The sequence below is a fragment of the Wasmannia auropunctata genome, unplaced genomic scaffold, assembly GCF_000956235.1.
Source record: "Wasmannia auropunctata unplaced genomic scaffold, wasmannia.A_1.0 LD336053.1, whole genome shotgun sequence".
In the NCBI taxonomy this organism is placed as follows: Eukaryota; Metazoa; Arthropoda; class Insecta; order Hymenoptera; family Formicidae; genus Wasmannia; species Wasmannia auropunctata.
Window position 1 is genome coordinate 3,842,421 of NW_012026837.1, and position 24,590 is coordinate 3,867,010.

Sequence of the window (24,590 nt, forward strand, 5' to 3'; positions counted from 1 at the left end):
TTTTATTTATTATATCAAATGATGATTTATTATATCAAACAATTGATAATTCATAACGAAAATTATTCGCGTCTTCACTCAAAAGTCACATTTCAAAATTTATCTTTTCACAACTCTTGAATTATTTTCGCATTAGAACGTTTTATGGCACTGAATTTTTTGTCGTTTTTCTTTTCAATACGTTATTTATCTTTCATCGTACTATTTACGCAAAGAAATGTCCTAAAACTAAAAGAAATTTGTCCACAGTACGATCCAGTACTGTTTTAATAGTTACATTATGATAATTCCTAACATGTGATAATTTATATAAAACGTTTTCCGAAAGATTAGTAAAAATATTAATATTGAAGCCTAATCTTTTTTTTGTTAAATTTTAAATTCTTATATGTTCTCTTCTATTATAATAATCAAATTCATTTTAAGTTAGCAAGTTGAAAAATATTTCTCAAAGCAGTGGAATGAATTTTATCATTTATAAACGTTTATTATGCGTAATTATTCAAAAATTGTATGAATATATATATATATAATAACTCTCTCTCCTTTACTATTTTATAAATTACTTATTAATTGTAAAGATATTAGAATATTCTTTGATCTTGATTGCACGATAGTATATATAATTGCGCGAAATAAACGTGAGAAAAAGTACACATCCTTTTAAAGAGACATCCTTTTTATCAAAAAATAATTTTATCTGCGAATAATTGTGCCATATCAACAGTATCATATAATATAGTGTATATTTTTTTTATTTAAATCTATAATGTAAAACGTTTCTTGTTTGGTTCTTTTCGAGGCCTCAATGCCACATAATTGTTTGCCAATCGATCGTAAACGTTGCCTCGATTCTTGCCAATCTAACTAGAATACGACACTTAAAAACATTTCTTATATATTTTTTCATTATACATTTTTTTGCAACTTTAACGTGCCGTTGCAATAAAAAGAGGAATTGCACTTAAATTTTTATTCTGGTTACTGATTAACCGAATGTTACGTCTTCTTTTTGTTTCGCGTAAATCTAACTTAAGTTATACGGTAACTATCATCCCTTACGTTCATACATATGTATCTAAACCTTGAACTTTTTTTTTATACAAACACGCCGCTGAATTCACGCACTCTATCACTGCATGGACCGTCGGCGTTCCGTTCGATTAACTGCCGCGAGCGCTTCTTCGGGAAGGCGGGTGGGGTTTGATAAAATGTCAGTGGCAGTACATAGAGACCTTAGAGAATTCAGAACAGCTGAAAATAATATCTTGGTCAAGAAAATCGTATATAAATCGTTTACAAGCATTATGTTGCATGCGTTTCTCAATGTTTTATTTTAATTATACTATTCTTATAATTTATTGTTGTCGTGTAGGGGCTGACATCTAAACAAGTATATTTAAATAACTGAGGTAGATTACAATGTCTAAGGATTTAAAAAAGTGATTTTTTTCTTTTATAGTTACTTTCTCGAATCATACAAATTCACTTTGTACAATTAAAAGCAATGAAAATTTAAATATACCTTTTTTTGTCTCCCTTGTATACGAACCTGGTCTGAGATCGACAAGCGAACAATGTTGCTCTACCCACAATAATGTACTTCTATACAAATCCTCGATACTCGCAGTTGAAACTGAAGTATTGAAGGACAGCATCAGCGGTTCTATCAATATACTGAACTGAATATTACATTGAGGAAAATAATCTTTTGGAATCTTATACACTCTAGTCATTGGTTTGAGATACAATGCAGCAGAAAAAGAAAAGGATACAATCCAGAATTTCCAGTTTTCTCGCGTGCGCGTACGTACATACTCGTCGAACATCTCTTTCATCTTGCTGGTCCTGTGTCTAGAAACTGGAGCACCCGTTGCAGGAAGCATAGATTGACAATTACTACAAGAATTAACGTCATGCAGCATTCAAGAGATTTACTCTATTTATACAGCTAATTATTTCTATATATATTATTTCATAACGTTTTCCTAATTTATTAGAAGTATGACTTGAACGTACCTAATAGATGTATTAAGGCACTCGATCTGCTGTCTCAGGCTATCCATCTCGTCCTTCAACTGGTGTCTCTCCGCCTTAAGTTGCCGGATGTAATCCGCCCCTTTCTGCAGCATCGCCGCCTTGCTCAGTTTCGCATTGGAATTCTGACTGAGCTGCGGTATCAGACTGTGCAGCATGTCGAAGCCGTTCTTGATGTTGTATCTACGCTTCTGTTCCGCGTGAATGTGGCCGACTCGCCTCTGCTCCTTGTACTGTCCCCTTTCCGAGTCACCCTTCATGTATCCACGGTTGGGTGACAAAGGGCTACCTATGCTCATCGGGCTGTGCAGCGGGCTGAGGCTCAAAGCCTGGGGACTGTGCGCGGTAGAGTCCTTCGGCGAGCCTATTGGACTACTGTGGGACTGATGCGTTTGATTGTTCGCATTTAGGAGAATCTGCTGGGCTGTGGATGGTTGCATTGTCTGCAAAATATCAAAATATGAATTATTGCATCGTAAAAAACGAACAAATTGAGATTGTCGATAAATCGATATTTCACCGCAATACCTGTTGCTGTGGTTGTGTCTGCTGTATACTAGAAGTTTGCATTGTTTGTACAGTCACCGGGGTCGTGATATGTTGCGCTGTCGTTACTTGCGTTACATCTAGATTACATAAAGAATCAGTCATCATTATATCAAATATTTTTCTTATTAATATATAGGTCAATTATAAAAATAATTAAAATTTAATTAATATCGTAAAAACTTTTCTTAATAATATAAGTCAATTATAAAAATGATTATTAAAATTTAATTAATATCGTAAAAACGTGTTGCATAAAATCATAGTTATGTTCAATGGATTCAAGACTTAAAAAATTTTTTTCAAGAACGGACAGAATTACAATTAAAAAAAATACGTACTATTCGTGAGTAAGTGCGCGAGTAAAACATTGTTATTCAAATTCAGAGCTGGGTCGCTCACTGCGGATACTAGCGGCGGTGGATGTATCCTAGGCGCCGTTAAAGAGGAGCTGCTTCGGGATCTATTCCTCCCTTTTATTTGACACTGAAGAAAAATATAATTTTATTCATAATTGAAAATATTTTGACCAATATATTAGCGCTATTTAAAAAAAAAACTGTAGATTTAATACAAGAAAAATATAATTTTATTAATAATTAAAAATATTTCAACCAATATATTAGCGTTATATTAAAAAAAACCTGTAAATTTAATACATTTTCTTTAGAATGTCAGAGTAGACTGTTGGCTTATCCTGCTTATTAACAGTGGAATACTGACCTTAGGCACGGCGAAGATCTCTTCTTTCTCCGTGTTGGACGTCGTCGGTTGAGGTAGCAGCTTGGGGTGCAAAGCGGGCGCGGTAATGTCCAAACCGGATGACGGCCTGCACTGCAGCAATATCTGTGGCTGCGACGGTGGCTCCGTCGTAGAGACCGTTACCACTTGTTGCGTGGGATACGACTGAAAAATAAACAACACGCATTACAACTCTCCGTACGCTCGTCCACGAACGAGCCAATTTTACCGCGCAGTTACCTTGAAGGCGGTGGCGTTAAATTTACACGGTTGAGCATTTAGATTCTGCACGAGGTTCGGGAACTTGTAGCACTGCTGCTGCGGCTGAACGATCTTGTAAGGCTTGCTGTTGGACATCGGCGAGGCGGTCGGCAGGGGCCTTATCGCTTGCTGCTGAGCAGCCTGCAGCTGCGGCGGACCGACGACGGTTTGCGTGACGTAACTGTGCTGCAACGCCACCAGATTCTGCACGGCCGCGGCGGTGATCGCCGGTAACTGGCTGGCGGCGTTGACCGCCGCCGACTGATCGTTCAGCGTTGTGATCTGCACGGACTGCGGCTGATTCTGCACCGGTGTTAATCGCACCGCCTGAATCTCCATCGCGTAAGGCTGCTGCGGCTGGAAGCCCGAATTCTGCTGCTGCACCGTCGTTTGATACATTATTTGATTGTTCTGCTGTTGCGGTTGCGGTTGCTGCTGCTGCTGGGATTGCTGTATCACGCGGCTGCTTCTCGACGACGCTCTGTCACCTCTAGCCTTGTCTCGTATGGATTGATTTGGACTCGCAACGGACGCAGCCTCGAAGTTCGGCTGAAGAGCGTAATCTTCACTCATAACTCTAAATGGTGAAGAGTAATATATCCGGGAATTATAATCGGACCTCGGACTTTGGTCTTTATCCGCTTATCCGGTGTAAAGCGTAATCATTTCGTAATATACTCACATGTTATTCCTATACATATTCGCCGCCGCTTCAGGTTGAGACTGAGTATATATCTTGGCGGTGTACTGGAGATTCTGCATGCTGGCCTCTTGCTCCTGCGGCAGCTGTTGCTGCTGCTGCTGCTGCTGCTGTTGTTGCGCCGTCTGTTCGTTCTTTATCGTCGGACCCTCGCCTATTTCGTTCATCGGATTGATCGGTGTCATCAGGTCCAAATCGGCGTAAGTAGTGTTTAGACCGCTATTCCGAAACATATCGTCCTCTTCGGGTACGGGAGGCAATTTCGAGTTTAGAAATTCTTGAATCAAGGATACGCAACATCGTGAGAAACAATCGTGCGTGAGAAACGACCTCGTATCAAAATCAATGAACACTGTTATACCTTGCAACGGCTCTAAGGTGTCCATGAAATCGTCCAGATTCGGTTGCAAGGGGCCCAGACTGGGTTGTATGAAGTCTGCTAAGCTGGCACCTCGCGCTGTCGGATCACATTTCGTATCATATTTCATATTATAATATTCGTAATATTTCTACAAGTATCACGGAGAGAACGATTTTGCTGGATACAGATTTGAAAATAATTCTTGTTGGACAATCAAAATAAATTTTGTTGGAAAGTTAAAAATGCTTATTATTTTTAGCTTTTCAACAAAATTATTTTCAGATCTGTATCCAGCAAAATTGTTCTTTCCCCGTGTATAATTTTAATTTCTACGACTGCTGAATATTCTAAGGAATCTTCTAAACTCCAAGAGTGCAAGCGGATGCGCTTCGCGCAAACGAATTACCGATTTCTCTGGGATCGGGAAAGTACAACGGCTGATTCGAGCTGATGGTCGAAAAGAGGGTGTCGGTCATCAGCTCCATGTAGTCTTCGTCAACCAACATACTCTCCCCGCCCGAAGCGCCGGCCGTATTCCCGAATGCATTCCCCGTACCCGCACCGAAGTTACCGGTGGGCCCACATCCACTGATCCAATCCAGCATGTCCATTGACTCCATCTGAAAAAAAAAAAAAAAAGTATCTTGCATTACAATTCGTGTTTCATACTTCATTGTCATGAAAAAAAAAAAAACAAGGAAATTTATTTCTATTCGCGTAGTGACACAGTCACGATAAAGACATTTAAATTTATTCTCTGTCATCAATTGTTTGTATTATTTAATTGTATTTTACAAAGTAACGGAGGTATTTTGAAGAAATATCTTAATTTATTATACACACATACATATATAAATGTAAATATATTGTATTTTACAAAGTAACGGAGATTTTTTTGAAGAAATATCTTAATTTAAATATACGCATATAAATGTAAATATAAACATATGCATATAAATGTAAATATATGTACATACCATCTCCGTGCCATCTTTGTTCGTCCAGCCGAGGATTTGGTTGCGATAGAACATACGCCATTTCTTGTATTCCGCTGTGACGGCCGCGAGCTTTCGTTTCCAGTATTTTCCCTCTAAGACCACCGCCTGATAAGAGATACGCCGTTGATTCACGCTCACTAAGCGCAATTCTTATTTAGCGGAGGACATTAAAACATTTTACGGCCTCGTGCGAGAGCTTACTTCTCGGATTTTCTCACTACTTTGAGTAAATGCGACGCTGCGTGCGCGTATGCAATCTGCTAGCGACACTTCGGGGGATATTACAAACTGCTACGAAATTATCTAATCAAACGTGCTCTGTTGTGTCGCCAAAGACACAGCGCGATAAGGACACTTCCCAAATTACGTAATTGGGTTAAAAAAATCGAATAGCACACGTGGCGACCGAATTGCTATTTAATAATCATTAATATCAGACATTCGGCGTCCGATTTATTGATCAAGATCGAATGATTAGTTAAAGGAAATTATAACGATTGACTCACTGATCTTTTGCGACTGTTCTAAATACGAAGCTTATTATACTGAATGTTTCAAATAAATCAATATCATTGAAATTTTAAGTCAGATATTGGGGGATATACCTCGGGCTTGTTGTGGGTGTCCACGTCAAGTGGCGACGCGAACTGGCACACCAACGTGTTTTGCTTCAATATAACTAAAAAAAGAAAAAAATTTCTCCATTAAAGATAAATTTTACGATTTATCTAATATTACACGATTCACGGTAATAATGCTGATCCAATTACAATATGCGAAGATGTTTTCTAATATTGTCTCTACCTTTATTAAAATCTCTTGAAAAAACTGCCGATTTAAAATTAAATAAATGCGAAGACCAACAACTTGATGTGTTCGTTGAAAGATATATTAAAATAATTGCAGATATATGCAAGTACTTTAATATAACCTCAAGTATAACACGAAGTATTCATGTTTCCGCAAATTATTAATCGTAAAGTGATAAATCGAGCGAATTTACTTCAGCCGCATTTAATTTTACGTTTACGCTACAATTATCATGCTGTACGATAAGTAAAAGTTTAAAAAAAGCCTTAATTAATCAAGCATGAGTAATACCGATTTAAAAAGTAGCTGCATTCAATTAAAGTTTAAACAATTACAAGAAACCTATCAAAATATAATTCCATTTTACTCATTTCTAGACCATTTTTCTATGTAGACTATTTGTCTAGTTTTAATCGTTTTAATAATATCGTTATAATAATTTTATAACGAAAGACGAGTAACACATGTCATCATCTTTTCCTCAACGTTGTAAATTATTTTCTTATCTCAATATCTCGTTCTAGCACGGTTTTTGCTCGGGCCAATAGAATTCAACAATTGTGTATACACACATACGTAAAACAACGCTTCCTCGACGCGCAATGATAAGTTGGATTCGCGCCAGGTGAGTAGTATTGATGCGAATGTAGCACGCGGAGATGGAGCTCTTTAAATAGACGGGTAATTACTTATCCGGCCATTCGACGAATAGCAAGACAGCCGGTAGCTATCTGAACTCGACAGGCAGCACTCTGCGTATATCACGGGTAATCGAAGTATCAATGAAACCAAGCGGTTCGAAATTGAGATATTTTGACAACAAAAAATAAAAAAAAATAAAAAAATATATAAAAAATTTATTTGTTGTATACATTTTTAATTTTTCTCTGTCGATTTTAAACGCCGCATTTAAAACGAATTTTATGAATTATGTGTACCTTTTCATTCTTAGTGAATGCTTCAATGGAAAATTACGATACTTCAACATTTATAGATACAGAAACACTTTCGAAAACTAAATGCTGTCACTTTAGTATAGATAAAACGTTTCGATCGATAATACGACGAAGTTAGATTAGAGGATTGCGTTTGCGAACAATACGTTGGAAAAGATAACGAAGCAAACTTGGAAGCTTATCGGATCTCAAATTGTGTAACACCGTCGCGTTTTCTCAATAAAACATAGATAGATTCACGTGATGTTAAATTGCATTTCAGAGATCGGAGGGTATCCCGGAAAGTTCCTCCGTTTATTTTTAAAACATATCGGCTGACGGAAGGTGCTATAAGCGTTATTCCTTTTTCGCTTACATTGCATGTGCCAGCATCTCCAGATCACGTTGTTCAATCTGATCTTGTCCTTCCATCTCAGTCTGATGCCTTTGAAGCGATTCCACTTAGGCGATGTCAGCTTCTGTCTGGAACAAATCCAAATGCCCATACGTCATACCCACTGCGGTAATCAAATTCGAGTCCTGTATAATCAACATGGATTTATAATTTCCACGTTCACGTACATCGCGCGAGGCTTATTGTAACTATTTACAATAATTCTTTCTTGTGCTGTGATTTAAAAAAAATGCAATAAACGAATCACGTAAAGACTGTTTCGTGAGATTATCTCATTTCTATAAAGTGTTATTGAAACACTTCGACAAACCTCATTTTATTTTTGCTAGAAAAAGATACACAGCGAAATGATCGGAGAACATGGCCATGAAGAGTTTATATAACCATTTCAGAAATATATACCACACAGTTCATATTAATCTATTATAATGATTTACACAAGTGTAATAACGTTTATTTCTTCTTGAAAGATGTGCTTGAAGAAATGTGCTTACTCTTTGTTTCGGATTCAATATTTTTTGCACGAGATAGACTATAATCTACGCACGTGTAGAAAAACGTTTTGTTGTGACAAAAGTTACGAAAGTAGAAAGAGACACCGCGAGCGAACAAATAACAAAATTAAAAACTGTAAGAAGCTGTAAAAAAAGTGTCGACTAAAAAGCTCTTGTAGATCGGCGATGCTTCTCGGAATACAAATCACTCAACGAAAGAAACACATGTTAATTTAGACCGCTGGCTTCAAAACACTTCAATCAGACGGGATGCAACTCGCAGTGTAGTTTTAAATAGACGCAGCCAATAATTTCGACTTCGTCGGTAGACGAATGTTCGACAAGAGCCTTATCGGCGGGCTCTCTATCGCGGGAAACACCGTGCGCTTTGTGCGAGTCTTCCAAGGCGCAGTTAGAGCGATTAGTGAATTTCCACGCGAAGAGAGAGAGAGTTCAACAAACGACACGCGCTCTTGCAAACATATATTTCTTCTCCTGGCATTTGTGACTTAACATAAATTAAACGCACGCTTGAAGGCACCACTTTAGTGCCTAAATAAAATATTATTCGTGCGCGACCGCATTTTTGCCGTAACGTCAATGTTATTATTGCTGTCGTCGTAATTTCCTTTTTTCTAATACAAATCTCAATATAAGTTTCCTATATAAGTTTGATCGCTTGATGTGTTTGCAATTTTTAATATTAATTCATACACAATATATAAAAAATATAAAGATGTGATACAAAATCAATAGTGCCATATTATGAAACAATTATAAGTGTGTTTAAACGTACTTCCCATCGATAAATTAACTCTTTTGCGATAGAAAAATTGAAATATATATTAATAAATTCATCGTTTTACAGGAAGAGACATCTATTTTTAATTTCTAAAACACGCGGCCACAAAATTCCGTTGCGAGCTTTTCGTTATCATCTGGTTCGTCGATATATCGCTAACGAAGACTTAACAGAAAGAGAAAGATGGAAGGAGAAAGAGAATATCTGCAGTCGGAAGATTTCCACTTGCTCGTATCTTTGCGAACGTGGCGAGGGTTCTTCTCCTTGGCATTAGACCCTGGCCGGCCAAGCTCTTTCCGAGTTACTGCCATTTCGATTTTTATAATTTTCTAAGAGATTAGATAAGGCCACTGGTGCTCAAAAGCGCGGCGGAGAAAAGAAGTAGCTAGTAACGAGCCCAAAGTCGGTTTCGCCCGAAATTCCGAAGACTCTCAATGGAGGATCGATATATAAAAAAATAATCACAAGACATTATCGCGGAAGTATTAATTAAGATTAATTAATTACGTAGAATTAATTAAAGTTAAAAAAATGCTTACTATAAAAAACAGTTTGTAAATATTTTTTTTCTTCTCTGTTATGTTTCTGCAATAACTGTAATAAAGTAAAATTTATTTTTGATTATTTGTAAATAAATCAGATATTACAAAGAATTACGAATTTACACGTATTTTAGTAGTAATTGAATAACATATAAATTTATTTCGCGCAAGTAGTTATCCTGTATGAGCAATTAAGTGATTAATTAAGTGATTAATTAATTTCCTCACGCATTACTAAATGTATAATAAAATTATTCCATAGATAAATGTTAATTTCGATATATTTGTGCTAGTAATAAACATATATAATTAATATTGTAAAACTTATTATAAGGACTTTTAATTTCTTTGTTCATTTTATCATTAACTATTTTTACGGACTACAGCGATTATTATCGTTATCGATAACAAAGTTGCAATATTGCATTACACTGATCTCAAAAATAAAGTTCAAGGAGGGAGCAGATGCTTTGTGAACAATATTAATTTGAAAATTCCAGGAATTGTTTAAACAGATAGAAAACAGGACAAAAAATTATCAGAATCAGCACTTTAATCAGACAGATTAAAATATATTGTTTGTACAAATAAATATTTTTGTTATTTGATGATCGCTATTTATTTAACAATATGAGAAAGACACGTATTGTAGAAATTCGACTAATAATAGATTCCTATTTTCAGAAATCTGGAGTTGTGCTCTATCATTATGTTCCTTACGATTTTGTTAATTGTCTAATTGTATTAATAAGACTCTGTTTGTCCGAAAATACGCATGTCACCGTCTTTATTTGCAAATCCCACATTTTCGCAACATTAATGATACACAATGTGTAGCGTGCTGCAGAATCTCATTATCAGATAATGAGTTATTTGCTCGTTTGATACGCCGTTCGGTTGAGATCAACCGTCGCTGCTCGCGTAGCGAGAGCTCGTGATTATTATCGTACATATATTGTCGAGAAACTCAATGGTGTGGCGAAACAGATATCGCGCGTCGCGTTTGTAGAAAGATTTCCGACAAAAATCCCGACGATAAATTATAAACTGCTACGCACGAAACGAACAAAAGAAAGTTTGCCGAGTCGTTCGTTTCGATAAGCGTCCCATACGAATCCCTCGATATCGTTTTTATTTTAAGCGTTTCGCGACTTTAATTTTATCTGAATTATAAGAGAAGAGCAAAGATCGCGCCGTGAAAACTAAATTCGTCTGCCGCCTTTAATCCCTCGTTGAACAAGTGCGTCTCGAAGACAATATGGATTTCACGAATAAATTAATTTCACGATAAATTTCGCGACTTGGAGTACAACGAGTTCCTCCTGGATCTAAACGCGCTTCCTTCTTCAACAACAATAAGTCTCCGAGAAAAAATTCAAATATGAAAGATTTTTTATAAAGAGAAGAAGATTCTAAGAATGTAAACGATTCGAGAATAATTTCTAGGTTTTCTTTCGAGACGTCGAGATGAAAACGTCAAGAATGAAAAATTTCCTCGTTATAACGATGACACATATGTCATCGTTTGGATATCATCGTTCAAAGGGGCCTCTTCAAATAGCAATGATTGAATGACAAATATCTCCTCCATGTATTGCTATCGATCAATGTATAAAAATATAACAGGCGGCTTTGTATGTCAAATGGCGAGTGGAAACGGAAATAGACTGGCCACCGATTGGATAGGTGGGCGAGCCTCCGTGGCGCGCGCTTTCGACGCGATGAATTCTCGGGGTCTCGTCTCGCACACACGCCTTGTGCTTGTTGCTTCTCGTCTCGTGCGGAAGTGTTACGTTGCTGGCGCGTACACACGGTATACGCACTACGAGCGTGTGCTCACACGATGACGCAGTGGCCTTGGTCGATAAAAGACACACACACGGCGGAGGAGAGGAGGCTTTTACAGGCGCGATCCAGGCGCGATTCGCGCATTTTCGCGTTTCAGCGCCGTGTTTGAGATCCCGAAAGCGACAACGAATCGAGATCGCGGCGTATTTCGACATTTCTGATGTTTTCGAAGGTCAAAACGTTTTGCTAAAAGTTTACTCGTCGATGATGACCTGGGTTGATTCGAAGGGCAAGATCTCGTTACTCATTCGCGATTACCCTCGGAAATATCGTCCGCAATATGTCGCGAATTGTCTCTGACCTAGAAACCGTCGATGCATCGATTTTCAAGCAACCGTCATCAATTTTTATTACGCACGCTTCTCACTCGTGGCTGCGAAGATGCAGCGGACGTGAGATACGCTGACGTAAGGCGTAAAGCGATAGCGTGCAAAGAAAGTAAACTTTCTCATGGTATACGCGGACGTTGCTTGCAGTGTAAGGTAAAAAATCTGCTCGATTCGCTCGCCGCGATGTATAGCGTATTACGTGAGAATTACGTAGGTGACTCATAATTCCGTAAAGCTCTCATTTTCTGCTCTAAAAAGTATAGATAAAAAAATATTTTATAACGTGAGATATAAATTGTATTGCATCAGGAATTAATCCAAACACATCCAACATCGAGATTACTATTACTTAATAACTCTAAACTTGTTTTCTCTTTTACGATTACTTTATCGGAGTGTGGACCAATTTCTCTTGCTTAAGTCGTCGAACAAACACACAGGTTATTCGATAAAATGTATCTTTTGCCGATAACGACGGCGCTCGTAAATCGTTCTGTCGAAGGATGTCGCAGGGGAGAGACTGGAGGAAAAAAAAGATAGATTTTAACCTCACGCAATTCGGCAGCTTTTTGCCGAACAATGACGCGCCGCTCTTATTCCGCGTCATTGTTACGAATAAATCTTTTCGATTAATTGAACGATAGCCGCGCATTATGCAACGCGTAAAACGTATAAGGAACGGACGCTAATGCGTGCGCACTGTCGATCTCATAAAAATTGGATTGACGACATAAACACGGAAATTCCATCCATTCATATTTTCTTTCGAATGCAGTGTGGTGATGTTGTGATAGAGGATCGAGCAATCGGAAGTTCGCCGATTAATTCTTGTTTTGTCGACTGACGTGTTGATTTACGCAATCATTCGCTCTGAGATATATTAAAAGTAGAAATATATAAGGAAAAACAGGAATAAATGCACTCTTAAAAACATAAGCGTGATTTTGTTATTAGAATTGACGTTTACATTATCAAAATTCTACACGGAAAAAACGGTTTTGTTGAAAGGTCTAAAAATTTTGCTGAATACAGATCTGAAAATAATTTTTTGTTGATTCATCAAAATAATTTGTCGGAATGTTAAAAGGGATAAGCATTGCTACAAAACGTTTTAATATTCTAGCAATCATTTTGACATTCGCACAAAATTATTTTGATTATTGAACAAAAATTATTTTCAGATCTGGATCCAGCAAAATTGTTCTTTCCATCCATATTTTTTTTAATAGTGTAAATAACTTCAGTAACTAGTAAATTTGTTGTAAAAAAGTTCAAAGAGCTTTATACATATATGGTTTATATTTTCTTTGCGTCATCAAAGTCTAATTTTATATTTAATGTAAGATTTTTAATTTAATAACTTTGATACTTATGTACATATACATGTAATTTTTTTGACAAAATTTTAACTATTTGATTACAGTATTACGCAATTTAAATATTTCAACATAAATTTAACTTCAATGTAGACCACAGTTCCTGCAGTAAAATTTTTCGTTGCAATTTTAAAAAATATATCAGCGAATAGTTTTCTATGGCTTAATAGCCCAAGTTTTATAACTCATAAAGATGAATAAAGATAAGCATGCGAATAAGTGATGGAATGCTGCATCACGATTATTACTTCGCTAAGGTTTCCCGCTTCTATTGGTGGCCTGGGACTGCTGACGTAAAGCGTGAACATCAATTTGCAATTATAGTACCGCGAGTACTTTTCACGATAATCAATTAAGATGCGATTGTTTATGCGAAAATTACACGATAAATATGCATAATGTGCACACAGACACAGTCTTTTGTTATTGTAATCATAAAAATCATTTTTCAGCTATATTGAGCCAGCTTATCGTAATCCATTTCAATTCATCATACGACCTTTAACGCGTCAGGCATGCAGCGAAATTCGATCGATATGAAGATCCTCGAGCGATAATTGAGAGTAGGAAGGTATTAAATTTACGTACCGAATTAGGTTTGCACGGCGGCAGGACTGCGTTCGCGAAAAGATATTACTTGAAAACCAATCGATAGCACTGTAAGCCGCTGTCATTGTATCGCAAGGAGAAAAACGCTCGAGGCACTCGAAAACTGCTCTCTCTAGATAAGTATATATTTTATATAATATATCACTCTCCTAATTTCGTATAACTTTATTGTGAATTTCGTATTGAAGTAACGTCATCCCAAGGAGAATTCCAACAGATACGTTTCAATCGTTGGATATTACTGTGCAAACTGTTCCTCAATCGCTTCATTTATTCTTTTTTCCGCAATACAACGCCCAGTTTAACAAGTCTTGATTAGATCAACATCTAGTTATTCAAATCCGTATGCGCGCGTGAGAGTCGGCAGTCTGCGCTAGAAACTACTTATATCTGAATAAAGCAGTTTTTAATGTAGAAGAAAATTCTCTCCTATCATTTTACTCAAGGTTCACCGTTCAATTATCAAAATTGTGAACATGAAAAAATAATAAAGCATATTTATTCACAATAAAAGATATAATTAATAAAATTTACTTTTGCAAATATAATTTTCAGCTTGCGAATTAGCGAAGCATTCGAAAATTCGTAACATTTAAAAGTCCAGAGTTAATTTCATAAACGGTTTTTGCAAGTCAGCACTTTTTTTTTAAATTTAAAATTATTAATTTAATAATTCTTGTTTGCTATAAGTAGTGCTTATAAATAGAACGTTTTTATTAGTTCGACTTGCAATATTGTTCTTACAGCTGTTTATATTTGCGTCATTGTTGTTTTATTTTTATTCATGCTGAATATTCACTGCGTTTGTATTGCATTTATCAAGAGAAAGAGCATAATTCCTTCGAGACCTTATCGCTGATAACGGAACATACGAGATCGATCGATCGAGGCGCGGCGCCTTCCAGGGTCGTCAAAGATATAATTAATTTGGCCTCTTGTTTGTCAGAGCACCGAAGACAGAAGCCGATACTATGTAGCGTCGTATTGGCGCTGGATTTACCAGGGAATTGATTGAAATTACATTGTATCGAACGGTACCGATACATCGATCGAATTGTATTATTGATATTACCTTCGGATTATGTTTGTTCCCTCGACAATTCCGAACTCGCGGCCTTATGTAACGCCAAACCGTATTAGATGTCACAAACTACATACGATAAAATAATATAATAAAATAATTTTCACGTCTCAAGGAAAAACGAAAATTATCTTTTTTAAATTACATATTACTTTCAAAATAACGCGTGTATTTCTTCGTAATTTCTCTATGAAAAAAAAAATCTGAAAAATTATGGAAAAATACGAGCTAATGACAGGCAGTATTTTACTTAATTTCTGTACGATGCTAAATTTTCCTCTCGCCACTTGTTAGTTACAAATTATACTCGATGAATTAACGTTAAAAAGAAAAATTTTATAAAAATCGCGGTTTTAATTCGATTGCAAGCTAATTAACTCGAAATTTTTCTGAGATTATAAAAAATAATCTCAGAAAGATCACTGCACGCGGCTAGAAATGTGGCTTAAGCACCGTTAAAACTGCACGTGCGACAATAATAGCCTTTGTTGCGAGTGTGCTGCAATGAATCAGCTGTAACGTCAACGAATACGTCGGCGTATTTGTATGACTGATTTATTTGTTTGTTTTGTGTGCATTGAATTTATCAGTTACATCACAAAACTTCTTTCTACACCATGTTAATTATTTTCCACGAAAAACAGCAAAAAGCTTAAAATATAAATCCTGGCGAGACGGAAGGAAGAGCTATCCATCGAGTTTCATAAACCCGAATGTTAATCGAGTTTTCGCTTCTCCCTTAATTCGCTCTCCGAAATAAGATGAGCGTGTCAGCGGGATCACAATTAAACCCGGGTTAACTTTAACTGAAGTGTTTACGGCAACAGGGAGACACGATGAATCGCGGCGTGATGTCGTCGCGGCGAGGGAAACGGAAATTGTCGGTAGAAGTCCCGTGTCGTTCGTCGTCGTTCGCGCGCGACTTTAGCGAGGCCGCGCTTAATTGCGGTGTTGTCGTTTGGTTCTACGGCCTCTCTTTCATTAATTCAATTGTCTTTTATCAGCGGGAATGCTACCGCGGCCAGACCCAGGCCGGGGTAGCATTTGTCCGGTTGCCGAGCGAGAGATGCGTCTTTTTGGCTTTTTTCGGGGAACCAGAACACTTCTCTCCTCATTAATTGTATCGCGGATGCAGAGGTACAACCTGTTGGGGTTGCGCCTGTTCCCTGCGCTATTTATATCAAAAAGAGACCGACGTGTATTCCAGAAGGAGAAAGAGAAAACGAATGAAGTGTCGAAAGTGAAATTGAAACGAGCAGATCTATCTTTAGCATGTATTAGACTTTACCGTGTTTCATCGCATTTGATCTCTCGCGAATGTAATTCGCGAAGAATTAACAGTTATCGACTCGAGCATGCTTTTAAAGAAAGCATCGTTCTTTATGTTTTTTTTAACTTTGTATAATTGAATGCGTTGCTGAAAAGGCTTCAGACATCGTGCCTCTCATTTAAAAAGAAATAGAAGAGCCATCATCGGCTCAATTTCAATTCCTTCAATGTATTGTTTGAAGCAATATTGCTTTTAATAATATTGTAAATTTGTGAGAAATTTATAGATTAAATTTATATAAATTTTCGTTACACTGATATTAATAACGAGATAAAAATCTAAAATAAAAACGAACTTTTTATTTGTAAAACCTAATTCAGGTGTAACTTAATTTAAGTATATTTAATTTAAAGTTCAACCATTATTAAAATGCTCATATAAAAAAATATGTTTCAATAGTTATTTTAAAATAAAGTTTTAAGTTTCAATAAAAAAATGTATATATAGATTTCAAATTCAATATACATATATTATTTTGAAATGTTTTCTCTCGGAGAAAATAAGCAAAATGAAATAAAATTAAGATTAAATTCTCCCAGAGTTTTGTAAAAGCCGGAGAAAAGGAGGGACTCACCTGTAGGCGAGGGACATGCACTGGAACAGCTTGTTCAAGGACGTCTCGATGCTCAGCTGCTGGGAGGTGCTCTTGTCGTTCAACGAACTCGCGAATCTGTTGTGGAAGAAGCCCGGCGGAACGGTGATCGAGAACCTGGCGGTCTGCTCCTCCTGATCCGGCACCGGCACAGCGAGATCGTCCTCGTCGTCCTGCGCCTCGGCCTCGAAGTCCGACACCATGAAGTGGCCCGAATGTATCGCCTCCCGCGAATCCCGCCCGCCATTCCTCTCACGTTTGTTATCGTTGCCGGCGCAGTGAAAACCGCCCTGGCTCGTCATCGCCGATGACGGTGGTTTACGGTACATCAATTCCGCCTGCATCTCGGCACCGATCTCCTGCGGACACGAACGGTTCCCTTCGATACGCGAATTTCATCACGAGTAAGTTTCTATCTCACGAATATCTATCTTTAATCGTTTCACGAATCGCGGCTTGAAATTCGAGCGCGAAGGCATTTGACTGCGGGATTACGAGAGAATATTGACAAATTTTTTATAAATAGTTTGAGCTACATTATATTTAATTTACGCAATAAATATAATGCGTTAAAATAATCAATATATACACGGAGAGAATTTTTTTTTAAATTTACCATGCAAATCATGTTAATTGTGGGACAATATAGTATTTAGGCAAATTTTACTGTGCACTACAATAAATTTTATTGTAAAATTTACCTAAATACTATATTGTCCCACAATTAACATGATTTGCAGGGTAAATTTAAAAAAAATTCTCTTCGTGTAAGAATATTAATTAAAAATCGATAACAGTATAAAATATTAATTAAGAACCTATTTTTTCTCTATTTTTTCTGTAATTGAGAGAGAGAGAGAGAGAGAGAGAGAGAGAAATATAAGAAAATGTGTCTCGCAATATGAAAAAAGGATTAAGCAGCTTTGTTTCATTGGTTAATTAAACGATCGAAAAGCTTTATAGCTCACTATATTGTAAATAATTGCGGCGACACAGATAAAAAAATCCCAATCGAAGAATTTTGCTCTATCTATGTTTTACAGTTTAAAATGGGATCGCCGAAGTGGTGTGTTAGCACAGGATTAGGCGACCTCGTTTCAAGAAGTTGCGTACAGCAAAGCCTGAGTGATAGAAGAAAGCCTCAACAGACACAACAAGTCCCAGTTATCGAGCCTCTGATAAATTCAGCTCAACGCACCCCTTTTTTCTAAATATACCATCATATTTGAGTATATCACTGGGAGGGAGAAGGGGAGAAAGAGAGAAAGTGTACACACTCACACACACATACTGTACAGCATAAGCTATAAAAATTCGATACGATAGCATTAAACGCATTATCGGTATGAGTATCGATATTATAAAATCGATAACACACACGAGCCTAGGTATTTTCGTAGACGTGTATAAACAAGCATGCGTGCTGCGATACTACCTCGACAATGATTATTACGAGATTTAAACATTTTCAAACATCACACGGATATATATAGATTAGAAATAAGCAACGTACGCAATACACCTGCAATACAGTGCGATAAAATTAAAGTCGCGCGAAGAAAAACTAAAAATTTGTCTTCGCGCGACTTTAAATCCTTTAATTGTATTCATCTGTTCGTCCGCGGATTGAAGGAACACGGAGAGCCTCCAAGTGGCGCCAGGCTTCCTGCCGATACACGCGATCAACAAGCTCATTTCGCGGTAGCACGTGGCCCGGACGGCACCCCTCCCCTTCCCCCCCTTCTTTCCTCGGCTGGTTGAACGACCGTATGGCTGAAAACGCATGGGCAGTCTTTTTTTACGAGCGGAACCGTCGATTTCTTTTACGAGCAGCCACGTAGAGAATTCACAATGGTCAGTGACTTCTCGGGAGCTATATATAAAATTTAAACGCGACCGAGACAATTCATCGCGGCGACGCGACGTGTCCCACGTCCTACTGACGTACATGCACGATCAAACGTTAATCCAGCCGGTGATGCGCGACCAACTTTTTCACGTGAGACTTATCACGTGTGAGAATTTTATCTCTATTTACTTTACTTCTTAAACTTCGTTTTAGAGTAGTTACGAATTAAGAAAATTTTCTTTTCTGAGGTAGAACTTCTATCTCGACAATTTTGTACAAATAAATTCATCGCGTCTGTTCTAACTGTTCTAATTTTCTGGAGTAATGTACATGTCAAATTAATTACTTTCGAATATTGTGACCAAATGTTTACCAAATCTTTAATATATATTAAGACTAACAATATTAAGAAGATTGTGCTTGTAATATTCACGCGTTAATAGAATTATGAATTAATGGGAAAACATGTCGCTATTTATAGTGTTAAAGTGGAATCTCGTTATTTATTTCAGCTCGGAGAGCTAATCTCAAACATTCGCATGTGTGAAAATACGCACTTCAGTCGATCCTGTACACAAAACATTTATTTGAGGTTGCACCATGTTTCTTCTTATATTTATACTGTGCGGATGTAAAATATAAAAGAAGCACAATCGTCAATCAATTAAAATATATTTAATTTATATATTTAATATATAAATATATTTAATTGTAAATCAATTTTAATGCTATCAATTTTAATATTGCGACTGATATTCATACTAATATAAATTTACATATTTAACTCTCATTTGGTCTCATTTAGTCGATTATTAGTAAGACACGGACTCGCGACTTGCGTCACGTGGCGTCATCGTAATTCGGTTTTAATGGCACCGTTGTTATTGATGTATCAATAACAATAATCGTATTGAATATACGGCTCTCGATCGCTCTACTCCGTACAGCGACCCTAGATTTCATCTCTGCATTTCCGAAACTTATCGCTTTATCATAGTTTTATCACATAGCTAACACGCTATAAATAGAAGGAGTCGCGGCAGTTAGGAGAAACCGTGTAGCTTCGAGTAGGGCCAAGCTGCGTGGCGACGAAACAAAAATTTTTCGGGCGAAGCGATTCAATCCCGTGACCTATTAACACCGATTGCGAGTCACATGCGTGATCGTGCATGTGTCTGAGAATCGAGGCATCAACCCGTTATAACCGGTTTCCTGCAGGTCCTTCCTATTACATATTATCCAGCGTTGAATTCCGGTACTTCAGCAGGAAGTAACATCTAACAATAAAATTCTTTCGGACACGATCGTACAACTTGACGGACTTGTTACCCACTTGATTGTTCGATTAACCGTTAAGAAACGCAGGTCTCTCTTTCTCTCTCTCTCTCTCTCGCCTGCCTTTTGTTCCCTTCAGCAATCTTACGCAAGTACTTGCGACAGCTCACGCGTCATTTTCCAGCGAGCGGATTTAGCGTTACGGCATTGGATGTCGAGAAATGTGAAGGTGTCTCAACGTTGCGAATCGTTGCGCACAACATGATACATGGAAAACGATAATTTATGCACGTAGCACGTATATGTCCCTTCGCGTATCCGCGTTTCATTTCGATAACGTATAGTGATTTCGTTGGGAACTATTCGCGTCTTTCGCTAGAAATATCTGTAACGTCGGAAATACCATTGCTGCAAATTGTGGCGAGACTCTCTTAAAAATATGATTTTAATTTTCAGCATAAGATCTTACGTTAAACATTCTTTGAAGATAAATTTTCTATAACAAAAATAATATCGAGAAGTTGCCATTTGCGTTCCAAATTTAATATTATATATTTTTGTAATAGATTTCAAAATTAAAATTGTATTAAAAGAAAATTAGTAGTGAAAAAAACGTCCGGATTTTAAAGTTTCAGTTTTTAATATATCAAATATGTCAATCGATTAATGTATAATTAATTAGTACATCATAATTATTAAATTTTTTTATATACAGTATTATTTCTTAATTTTCTCTCGACGAACCAGTCAAAACTGGTGCACTATTCCGTAACACGAGCCGGTAACTTTCGCTATCTACAAAGTATTATGCCCTTTGACCCTCTCGAGCCGGCTCTATCGCAGGGTGAAGTCAAATGCCTTATCCGTTCGCTCGTTGACACTCGTTGTATGAGTGCGCGCGTCGCTTAGATTTCGGATCGTGTAGATAAAAAAAAGACTAGTATTTATAACAAATATTGTATAAAGCAAGGATCTCGTTTTACGTGTAAAATTAACGTTTATCTACTTTCAAGATCTTCAAAAGTGGTCACGTAAATAACGAATACGGATTTCCAAGATCATACGGAATAAGGTGAAATTATAAGTTAATCAATGGAGAGAGAATTTATAGGTGTGAAGTAAAATTTACACTTCACTGATACTGGTGCGCGTTAATAAAATTTTGATTTACGGTTCAACGACGATGTTTTTCTGGCATTTCTCCGTCTGATCCAGCGAGGAAAATCGGACACTGTTATTTCTGTGACTTATTGTTAGATCGAACGGAATAAAATCTCGTGGTTCTGATTTAAGTATAAGTTTCTACATTTTTCACTAGAAAAGATTATGCTAAATTAAAAAAAAATCATTTTTAGCGTATTATTTAATATTTAAATTGTGTTATGACTCGTAGATATTTAATAATAAAATTCGATCAATGTAATAATTAACCGCGCATGCGCACGTGTTTGCATATTATTAATATATTATTAACATATTTATTGAGACAAGCAAATTAAAAAAAAAACTAAACAAATTCAATGGATCTAATAATAATGCAATTCTGTAGCTCTGTATCAATTAACAGCCCATATAAAAATCAAATTTTTCTAACAAAGTGGAATAACCCGCTGTCGATTACACATATTATGCAATTATGAATTATGTTACATTAATTTATCTAATTGATAAACGGTTTATAACAAAGAAGAATACAAGTTAAATCAAGATTAACTCAGATTATTATATAAAATGACGCCATTATTTTTAATCCGTTCGCGTGATTTATTTCCAGCATCATCCACGTATTTTTTTTGTATTTGTACAATTTAAAAACAGATTTAGATTTATTCGAGACTGCTATTCCAATTGGACACAGAATTCTAAATTTTGCTTCGCGAAACGTTCGACACAATTTCAGTTTTTTTTTAGTACGTAAAAAATATAAAAAGAAATCACAAAGGTGTGACATCTGGCAGAGCTGTTTTTATCATTATTCTCTTAATTTCTCCGCTATGATTCGCCGAAAGCGCCAATAGGCGAGCGCGCGCGTCCTAATAATATTTACAAACAGAAGTAACTCCCATAATAGCAACAGGCTAAGGAATTTCTACCTGCCATTGTGTTCTGAGAATTATTAGGGCTGAAAACAACGGTCGGGCACGCGTGTTTACAATGCGTCGCTCCCCTAACGCAATTTCGCGCCGGAGCAAATGGAGCGAGAAAACGGGAAATTTGGTAGTGGCATGGTATACACATGGTGATTGTTAATCGGAGGCTCTAAGGACAGTGTTCCTATTTTACATTTTCTTAAGTGGAGAGAAAGTAAGCTTCGAAATATTATGCGCGATCCATTTTGTCAGCTAATTTTTGTCGGACGATTTTAAGACAAAACTTGAAAACAATTTTGACACCAGAACCGATTTTAACATACATTATTCCCATAATTTAAATATATATTATATAATGTATACATATATTTAAAAAAAAGGGAATCAGAGAGAAAAATTAATCAATTTAATCGTATACATGTAAAGAAAATCTCGAAAAATGCACCGTTATAAATTTTATAAAAAAAAATTACAGACCAGTCATTTCGATTGCTTCGATAATTCTAGCATTAAATATAAGATCGCACTATACCACCCTGAGATAAAACTATCTCAAGCGCAATGGAACGTCCGTTTCAACATCTCGAAAGCTTTTGCGTCTCCAACAAAGAAGCGCGAGAAGGAGAGGAAAACAAAGAATGTACAGCGTGTGTTATAGCTAAACAAACGGATCCTGTCGACGGGTATACACACGACGAAGGCGACGGTGTACACACGACTTCCCTCTCGCTCCGTAATTTTTCATGTATCGCCATCACCCCCCCCCTTCCCACCCCTCCACCCCGTTCGGATACTCTCGCTCTCTCTCTTTCTCTCTACGGGACGAAAATTGTTCGATGCGCTCGTTGAGAATCGGCTCAGGCGTATCGCGGCCTCTCCTTATCGCGGTCGCGTCATTCCGCGCTCTGCGCCACGATTTTTATCGCGAGCCCGGCCTCGCGTTTCATGGAAATCGCCCGCACGTTTCTCTATCGTCATTACTGCTGCTGCTGCTGCTACTGCTCTTTCTCTCTCTCTCTCCCCCCTCAGTCTCTCTCCCTCCGCCCACGGATCAAATAGCGCAATTAAGCCTCCGGCGAGTCGTTATCATTCCGCGTTTCGCGTCCACGACCCCGTCCCCGCGACGATCGGGAAAAACGGCGCGCCCGTACGCGACGTCGCGCACCAGATGTTGGTCCAATCCGCGGAAACAATCCGCGTACGAATGCGACGTATGTGCGCGCGCGAGCGCACTTGGCGATGAATTGCGTACGCACATGTATGTGTACATGCACACACGCGCTCGAAGACAAGTTGGGACGGACGAGCCTCCAACGCGCACTCACCTTCTGGACCTATCTCACGACTCGTCGTCACTCGTTCCCCGTCGCCTCACGTCGTCGATGTGGCCGCGACAGAGAGACACACGGGCCCCGGAGGGGGCTCGCTTCGAAAAAAAACTATTTTTTTCTCCCCCGATCCCCCGTCGTCGGCGCGGGGGGGATCAACACACGCTCGGCAGCGCTGCGCGCACACACGACACACACACACACGTACACACACGCAACGCACGGATCCTCGGCGCGTTCGCGCCGTCGTCTACGACGCTACGCCCGCGCTCTCGGTCGTTTCAGTCGTCTGGGCGGCGGGACGCCGCGCCCGGACGCGGCCCGTACGCGCTACGCTTGCACGGCACGCACTCGCTCATAACGGCACGGCGACGCCATTTGCGCCGCGAGTCCGCATACTCCGCATTGCCCACAATCGCCCGCGATACACGACTGGTCCCGCGGACCCACCACAGCGCGCCGACACCACGCGCGCGCCACTACGCACAGCTGACGGAGGAATGCGGCCGCCGAGCCAATGGCGGCGCGCGCCGCGCCCCCCACCATCGCGCGGCGGCCGCCGCGGCGAGGCGCGACGCGCTTTTTTCGAATCGCCGGCGGCGCAGTTCGCGAGTAACGCGCGGAACAAATGTTCGAATTAGAGCGAGAGTTTGGCCCTCGAGCAAGAGTTTGGCAAGCTGTTACTATACTTTCTACAAATTGGTTCAATTAAATTTGTGCTCGATGACGATAGAATCGATCGGATGGAATTCTCTTCATCTCTGCAGTAGCGTGGAACCGCGTGGAACGTATACACACCTGACTTCACGTTCCTAATCGTCCATGTTCGAAATTTGCCGAAACTCGACTTACTTGAGGTATCTTAGCTCTAGCTCGAATGAGTTGTATAATTGTTCAAACAACAGAAACATTTGTGATACTTGTGAAGCTTGAAAAATTTGTACAGTTATTAATGAGACACTTCCATGAGCCATTAGAATTGCTGTATGTATGATGAACAAGTACGTATATGAAATAATGTTTATAGATTCTCGTTTGATCGTAATTCGTCAAGTGAATCACAGTATATGCCGTTTTTAGGTTATAATTAGTATTATTGCACATTAGAGTTATAAATAAGAAAGAATATGTTTAATAATTTTATATTCTGTCTGATGAAAAAATTCTTTAAATTATCTTTTATTAATTTAAGCGATAGATTAATTATTGTTAAGTAAGAAATTTTGACTCGGCCAAGGAAC

General features: G+C 38.1%; 1 protein-coding gene across 4 annotated transcripts; it reads right to left on the bottom strand.

The window, feature by feature from the left end:
- Positions 1–881: 881 nt before the first annotated feature.
- LOC105451143 (MLX-interacting protein) lies at positions 882–23,822 on the bottom strand. Of its 4 annotated transcripts, none has more exons than XM_011691417.1 (16): positions 23,347–23,822; positions 16,790–17,166; positions 7,766–7,872; positions 6,250–6,323; positions 5,624–5,749; positions 5,053–5,266; positions 4,647–4,742; positions 4,268–4,562; positions 3,565–4,162; positions 3,307–3,489; positions 2,925–3,069; positions 2,566–2,663; positions 2,020–2,480; positions 1,776–1,899; positions 1,553–1,682; positions 882–1,254 (listed from the first exon to the last, which is right to left on the bottom strand). In XM_011691417.1, exons 2-16 carry the CDS (start codon positions 17,149–17,151, stop codon positions 1,133–1,135), a joined length of 3,135 nt encoding a protein of 1,044 aa, XP_011689719.1. In that variant the 5' UTR covers positions 17,152–17,166; positions 23,347–23,822; the 3' UTR covers positions 882–1,132. The 4 variants fall into 4 exon arrangements, with proteins under 4 accessions (XP_011689719.1, XP_011689720.1, XP_011689721.1 ...); XM_011691418.1 differs by having other exon boundaries at positions 16,790–17,186; XM_011691419.1 differs by lacking the exons at positions 16,790–17,166; positions 23,347–23,822 and adding an exon at positions 13,784–14,323.
- Between the last annotated feature and the right edge of the window lie 768 nt (positions 23,823–24,590).

What these genes read in the sequence shown, in the direction of transcription:
- LOC105451143 (XM_011691417.1), bottom strand. Translation starts at nt 17,151, where the DNA reads ATGCAGGCGGAATTGATGTACCGTAAACCACCGTCATCGGCGATGACG. An exon ending in TCCCGATCCCAGAGAAATCG is followed by an intron (nt 4,743 to 5,052) that starts GTAATTCGTTTG and finishes GTGATCCGACAG; the next exon opens with CGCGAGGTGCCAGCTTAGCA. An exon ending in AGATCTTCGCCGTGCCTAAG is followed by an intron (nt 3,070 to 3,306) that starts GTCAGTATTCCA and finishes ATTTTTCTTCAG; the next exon opens with TGTCAAATAAAAGGGAGGAA.